General features: G+C 51.0%; 1 protein-coding gene across 1 annotated transcript in view; it reads left to right on the plus strand.

The window, feature by feature from the left end:
- The window catches only part of BATF (basic leucine zipper ATF-like transcription factor), a 22313-nt gene extending 15797 nt beyond the window's left edge, over nt 1-6516 (plus strand). Inside the window, exon 3 of the mRNA XM_002914705.4 lies at nt 5956-6516. Coding sequence (XP_002914751.1) covers nt 5956-6165 — 210 coding nt within the window. The 3' untranslated portion in view covers nt 6166-6516. The remainder of the gene's footprint in view (nt 1-5955) is intronic.
- The last annotated feature ends 1186 nt before the right edge of the window (nt 6517-7702 follow it).

Raw genomic sequence — 7702 nt, forward strand, 5'->3', positions numbered from 1 at the left:
TATATATATATATATATATATATATATATATATATACCACATCTTCTTTATCCATTCTTCTGTCAATGGACATACATATTTTTCAGAGGAATCAGCTATGAACATGATTCATTAAGCTCACCTGCAAAGTATTTTAAGGCCTCAATGCCTGAGACCCACTCCAGGACAATCAAAGTGGAACCTCTCACAGGGGTGAATTCAGGAATTAAGATTTTTTGAAGCACTTCAGGTGACTTCAGTGTGCAGCCAGGTGCATGTGGTAAAATGTGTGGAGTGAGTTTGGGACAATTATGGGGGTATATATACCTAGACACTGTCCCCAGAGGCCTGGCAGGCTTAACAAACAAACTTAATTCAAACGTTTGTGTTTGTGGCAATTACTAGCTGTTTGTTTTTTGGAATTGGGCTTGCTAGTGATAGATAACCTTTCTAACTTGAGATGTCAGTCAGGATTGCATGCAGCTACAAGTAATAGAAGGACTATCAAACGGGCATCACTAAGTCACAGTTTATCTTTCTCATATCACAAGGGATTCAGAAGTGGACAGACCAGGGCTAGTGCAAGAATGTCATCAAAGAACCAGGCTTCTTTCTGTGTGCAGGTATCCTCGGTATGTGGCTTTCATCCTTGAGGCTGAAAGATAGCTGCTGGACCTCCAGGCATCAGTCTGTGTTGAGGGAGAGTGGCTTTTGTCCTGGGAAGGCTTTGTCTTTTTAATTAGAAAGGGAAGCTCCACCCCCAGGTACTTCAACTTACATCTTATTGGTCAGAATCTATCACATGGGCTTGCCTAGCTGCAAGAGAAGCTGAGCATTTGATAAATTCTTTCTCTAGCTCTCTAGAGGAAAGCAAGGAGAAGGAGTTTAGGATGGCGAGAGAGCAAGCGAGAGAGCACACATAAACAGGGGGAGCAGCAGGCAGAGGGAGACACAGACTCCCTGCTCAGCAGGGACTGGATGTGGGACTGGATCCCAGGACCCTGGGATTATGACCTGAGCTGAAGGTAGATGCTTAACTGACTGAGCCACCTAGGCGTCCCAGACTTGTTCATTATTCAGTGCAAAGACCTGTTGCTTAATGATTCCTCTTCTTTCCTCATTGGGTGAGGAACAGGAGTTGGGGCTAATTTCCCCAGGATTGGTGAAAGGGGTAGGCATAGATCCTACCAGGGCTTGGGAAATGTCCTATGTCAGTTCTTAGACTTCTCCAGCAATGGTGGGCTCCACCCTTTATCTGCATTTGATGGATTGGTAACTGCTGGAGATTGAACATAGCTAGGTGTGAGAGATAAGCTTCACTCACTACTCTCATGTTTAAGTGTAGGTGAGAGCTAAAAGATCAACCAATCAATAAATGACTACATGTTCTGTTGAGGAGGAACACACAGGGACTATTTTCACTCTACTGGAAATCATGATTAGAATATTCAAGGAGAAGGTCAAAGCACTAAACCAGAGCTGGCAGGAAGGAGGACCAAAGCCCTGCTCAGAATGCCCAGAGAGCCCCTGCCAGAGCCTTGGGCCAGAGCCTGTCCTTGGCCTTGGTCCTAACTGGCTTCCCTGTGGGTAAGGGAACTGTCTGGGGATTCCCCATCATTCAAGAGCTCTTTGAGTGACCCCCTTTCAGCCCCTCCAGTAGGGAATTTCCCAGAATGTTCCCACACCCCCATGAAGCCTCTTCCTTAACCACCCCCAAACTGCTTATAATTCATGATAGGGTTGGCATTAAGTAACTTCAGAGGTGCGGGTGAATTGTGAACATTATCGTCTGGATCTGCAAGAGCTGGGAAAGGAGGGAAGATGAAATTGGAAAGCCAACAGGGCTGAGGCCTCACAGGAGATAATTACCAAACATCATAAGATTTAAACAAATGTCAAAGACAAGAAAATGTGGTGGGCACAGACACTGAAGCCGGACTGAATCATTCAAGTCATGGTGCTGCCACTTACAAGCTGGGTGACCTTGAACAGGTTACTTAACTTCCCTGTACTTTCAGGTTGTCCTATTCTGTAAGATGTGGATAATCATATTATCTACCACATAGGGTTGTTGCAAAGATTAAATATAATAATAACTGTAAAATACTTAAAAGAGCAATTGACACATGGCAGCATTCAATAGATGTTATTAAGTCAAGCTAGACTATTCTTTTAAACATTTGGTTTCCACTAATTTTTCTCACGTAAATTGAATCTACAACCCTCTGCCCCCAACAACCTTCTTCCTGACACTCACGCACACACTTTCCTAACAAGTAGGGGTTAAAGGCTAATACGCTCAGGTGTTTAGTTTGGAATCTGAAATATTCGGGAGTTGAAGAGGGCTTGGAGATTTTCTAAGCTAATGGTTCCTTCTAATGTTTTCAATGTTCACTGCGCATGAGAATCCCCTGGGAGCCCCCAATGCCAGGCTGCACCCCAGACTGCTTAAATCAGAGTCAGGCACCAGTTTTGGTAAATCTCCCCCCACCCCCAGCGGATCCCACTGATCCCAATGTGCGGCCAAGGTTGAGAATCATTGTCGTGGTCCGCTGTTCCCATTCTAACAGGAACTGGGGCTCAGAGAGGGGAAAGCGAGTCACAGAGGCTCACCTAGCCAGGACCCCGGTGCCCAGTTACTGCTGATGGAGCCCACCGTTGTTGGGTGACCTAGACCTCGCTCTGCATGTGGAGGAAGGCCTGGCCTTGGTGAGCTCTCTAAAAGAGTAGCTGGACAGAAGATTCCCTCCCAGCTCTGGGCAGGAGGCAGATGATCAGCTCTGTGATTGTTAGAGTGTGACCAACTCAGGGTTCCAGTGTGGTGTTTAAAGATCACCAAAATCGAGACAGTGTTTTCTTGGGAAACCATAGGGCAGCCAAGGTCTTCTTAGTGATCTCTGAAGACCTTTGGTCACTTAAGTCACCAGTCTTTCAGGGGAAGCACTGCGTATGCCAGAAGGACAATGGGGCTGAAGATGCGGAGCCTCGAGCCAAACTCTGCTCTGTCCCTATGTGGTTATGGGGCTTTGGGTCAATCGCTAAAGTGTCTGGATGTCTGAGAAAATCAATGTCTTGAGGCGAATTCCGAAGCCCTCTCTCCCAGCAGCTGCTGCCCACCAGCCTGTGATCGTTTGGAGGGGTATTTGGGTAGGTTTGTCCAAGGGTCTCAGTTGGCCTCATTTGGAAAGTGGGGATAATGGTAAGGGCTGGCCTCCCATGTCCATCTCAGGGGGTTACCGTGAGGAGCCTGAAGGATCGAAAGGAATTCTGAAAAGTGGAAAGCAAGTCACACAGAAGCCCAAATCCTGGCTTGCCACTCCCCTACTGTAGCAGAGGACTCTGAGGGTGAGAGGCCCTTATTTCCTTCCCAAACATTCCTCTCCCCTCCCCCGCTCGCTAAGCCCTAGATTTCCAGCCGCCACTGGGAAGTGAAGAGAAGTCAGGGGATGTGGTCGTTGTACCTGTGAGTAATTTTAGCTGCTCCCATGGCTGCCTCGGCCAACTGTCCCTGTGTGAGTCCTTTCCAGGGCATGACTGCCCCCGGGAGGGTCAGAGTGGACTGAGCAGTGGTAGGGGGGGACATGTTGGGAGGAGGCCCCAGATGAGCCACTTCCTCCTGCAAGGGAAGTCAAACTCTTCCTCTTGCCAGTGTCTGGCTGGCCGCATGGCCCCTGGGCTGCCAGGGCTCATTTCTCTGGGGCCCTAGCAGGAAGCCATCTTGCTTCCCAAGGTAAAGACTTGTTTCTTGTCACAGGTGGTTGCTTTCTGGTTAGCGGCAGCCGTGGTTGTGAAGCCCCTCCTGGAGCTCTGGGATCTGCAAGCCAGGGGGGTGGGGAGAGAGAGCTTCAGAGAGAGCTCAGCAGAGCTTGCCTGGGGAGGAAGAACCTGCTGTCACTTCCCGAAAGCTGGGCCTGCCTCTAGGCGGGGAGAAGGTCAGAGCGGTTGGTCCCTGCGGCCCGCCCACCCCACCCCTCCCTTCTGCCTCGGGGTTTGCCCAGGCGCTTCAGAGACTGAATTTACAGTAAACGTTGTCACCAGTGGAAACTCTCAGAGGGGGCGAGGAAAAGGGCTAGAGGAAGGGGCCAGAACTCCCGGCCCCCAGTTCCCGTCTTAAAACCACCCCCCCACCCAGTCTCATGGGTTGCTTTATCTTACCTTTCGGTAAAGAGGGGATGCCCTGCCTCTGGGATGTGCCTGGAAACAACCAAATGGTAAGCTAAGGGAGCCAGCCACACCTTGCAGAAGAAGAAGCCAGTGCCTCTGACTCCACCGTCGTGGGTCTGAGTGTCCCACCCACCCCCGCCCCGTTTTAGAGATGGGGGTTTCCTTTGTACTGACCTAGGCACATTTTCTAGCTCAAAGCCACACACAGGAAATGCCAGGCTGGGGCTGAGCGTGCTCGCATCTATCCTTCAGGCCAGGATGGAAGCTGGCCTGATGGGTAAGGCCACAGTCATACGCTCCTCTACCACTTAAAAAAGAACGCCGGGGTTCACGGATTGGGGCAGTTGGCAGCGTTCCTAGCTCTCTCATTGGACCACAGCTCATGCTCCTGATGTGGTTATGTAAGATACCTCTTAAACGACAAGTTATTTTACGTCTGCTCACTGCCCACCATGGTTTTGAGTCAACTGCTAATCCAGCATTCCATGTCATCAGCTAGTCAATCAACAGACATTTGAGTTCATACTATGTGCCAGGCACTTAACAAATAGGCTCTTCGTACGCACTTGATGAATTAAAAACCAATGTAATATTGTGTTTAACTTGTGTTTTCAAACTTGCCTGCTCAGTAGAAGGACCTGGGGCACTTGTTAAAAATTCAGTGAATTCCCAGATTTCACCCGAAATCCCAAACCCACCGAGTTCAAATCTCTAGATTTCAAGAACAGCCTGAAACTCTAATAGGCCCTCCAACTAATTTCAATGCTGTGGCAAGTTCGGGAAATGCTGACCCACGTCAGACAAAACTAGAGAAATTAAGGCCTGGAAGCCGCCTCAGGTTGCTTTTGGAACTGAAGTGTAATTTTTTTGCCTCTCCAATGCCATTTTCCCTTCCTCTGCGGCACGGGTGAGTAGATTAGACAATCTATTTGATTGAGTCAAGGAATGTGAACCTTCAAATCACGTTGGAAAGGCAATTCCCCTAGATAGCATTGTTTTCCACTAAACGCTAATTACCAGAGTGGAATTGTTGATTAATTAATGATGTGATCAGTAATCAGCACACTTTGACCCATAGTTTGCCTGGTTCGAGTGTATCTGATGGCGCTTCTAAGCAACAGGGGAAAGGTGTTTCTGGAAAAAAAGCACATACACATGAGTGGAACACACCCAGAGTGCTGTAAACCAGGCTCTCAAGTGAGCAGAATGGACTGGAATCGAATCTTGTGCTGGATTTTGACCATTTGGTTTTACAGAGACCCTAGAGTTCTAGAATCTGGTTAAGTAGACAGTTAACCATGGACTCCGTAAGACTAAAAGCAGACACTGAGAACATTTGGAGAACTCATGGTATAACATCAAGTGGAAAAGCATGAAATTAGTATAAGCTGTTCTCTCAAACTCTTTTCCATTTTTTCAGGCTCTCACCTGCCAGCCAGTTTCCCTTAACATTCACTTGCCACCCTCAACCCACATACACACTCGCAGAGACTCACGTTCACACGCGCACAAAGGAGCGCACTCCCACGCATTCCCGCGTGCACCTCTATTAGGTGGGATCAGACGAAACTGCCATCCTTAGAGGTCAGACAGATACCCGCAATTTTATGGGTTCAACCTTGTATCTATGCACACACACTCACATATGACACACACAGAACCATGCACACTGTCACAGGTGCAGAAAAATGCGCCGATGCCCTTCTCCGTGCCTGTGCTGGTGAGAACCAAATCTGAACTCCTCCTGCCCCCCTCCTGCCATCCTGTGCCATCCTTGACACTCATCTCCGATGCTGACCTTTCTCCTCACAGGAGAGTGAAGATCTAGAGAAACAGAACGCGGCTCTGCGCAAGGAGATCAAGCAGCTCACAGAAGAGATGAAGTATTTCACGTCAGTGCTGAGCAGCCACGAGCCCCTGTGCTCGGTGCTGGCTGCCAGCACGCCCTCGCCCCCCGACGTGGTATACAGCGCCCACGCCTTCCACCAGCCTCACGTCAGCTCGCCTCGCTTCCAGCCCTGACTTTCCAGAGGTGGGGTGGGGGGGAGACGGAGCCCCCCGCCCCCAGCTGCCCTGGCAGGCCTCAGGAGGGGCACACAGACTGTGGCCAGGCTGCCCTCGCCCCTCAGGGCCCTCCCTCCATCCGGACACCCGGAGGCAGAGGCCTGGACAAGGATTGAGCACAAGACTGGAGCAGCCGGGGGCGTGTGAGGCCACCCAGCAGCGTGGCCGCCCGTCAGCATGCGCTGAGCCCCCATGAGGATGGGAGGCCCGATCCAGAGTTCAATCAAACGTGATGCCCAAGTCCCATGGCATAGAGGGAGGAGGGCAGGGTGGGGTTATTTTTCTAAATAAATTTCTTTAAAGAGACCAGTGTGGCAAACAGTTTTCCTCTTTTACACAGTTCCTTGAAACCCTGAGTTCTGGGGGGTTGGTGCCTTCTTTTGGCCTTGGTCTCAAGAGCCCTTCAAGCTCTGGAGATTGCTAATACCTCTTCTTGTCCATGGTTTGTTCATCTATTTGGGAAGCTGGGTCTTTTCAACACATCTTCAATCCTCCCTATAAGCATCTTCTTGGTTTCCTCCCCCAGTCACCTCACGATGACCTCCCACTTTCCATTCCTCGCCACCTCATACTTCCTGGATTGTCAGCAGGCCGGGCTCCAGACAGGGAGAAGGACCAGTGCCAGATGCCATTCAGAGGAAGGGGCATTCGGGACGATACTACCACTTATACCACGACACTCACTCAGCTCCGCCCAGCCAGCCCGCCCTGGACACTGCTGTGTCCCAGGCCTGGAGCAAGGCATTTCAGTAACACAGTGGCAACACGAGGAAGGCACTGTACTGCCTCCTGCTCTCACGAGGTGCCATGTGGCTTGTGTCCATGGGGACTTTCCTGCCAACGGGCCTGCATGTCCTGTTAAAGACCCTACCTCCCTTGGGAAGCTGTGACAAGGCACACATGACTTGGCCTGTCTCCAGTGGGCTCCACAGGCTGCCATTTGGAGCCCAGTTTGAGGGCAGCAGGGCTTCGTCAACACAGGCTTGTCTTCCGGCCATCAGATTCACTAGTTGGGGCAGAGCCTGAACCCAGTATGTTCTGGTTCCCCTGCCCCAATGTCCACCTGCTCCTCACAGGTCCCTAGACTGCGTGCCCACTGGCCTGCACAGCACATGCAGCCTCACCCAATGGCGGGGGCGCCCACACCCACAGCCTCCACTGAGTCAGCCGGGGACAAAAGTGACAGGGAGGTGTCTGGTTCAGCCCCCTCAGCAGCCGCCTCAAACTCATCCCTTGGTCCTTCAGAGGGACTGCCCCTGTCTGTCTTGGGATGTGGTGACCCCAGGGAAAGAGAGGGCTGGCTCTGGGCTGGCTCCTCCCCAAGCTGCCCGGCCGACAGCTGTCCTTGGTTTGTTGCAAGGTCTCAACTCCGGGCCCCCCGTGCCCCAGTCTCTCCCACCCCGCAGCGATGGTGCCGGTGTTAGGCTAGTGTGAATACGGAGCTCTGCAGACGTCTGCCACAGCCGAGGCCCAGCATGTGGTCACCTGACCTCCT

This window comes from Ailuropoda melanoleuca, chromosome 14 (genome assembly GCF_002007445.2).
Source record: "Ailuropoda melanoleuca isolate Jingjing chromosome 14, ASM200744v2, whole genome shotgun sequence".
NCBI lineage: Eukaryota > Metazoa > Chordata > Mammalia > Carnivora > Ursidae > Ailuropoda > Ailuropoda melanoleuca.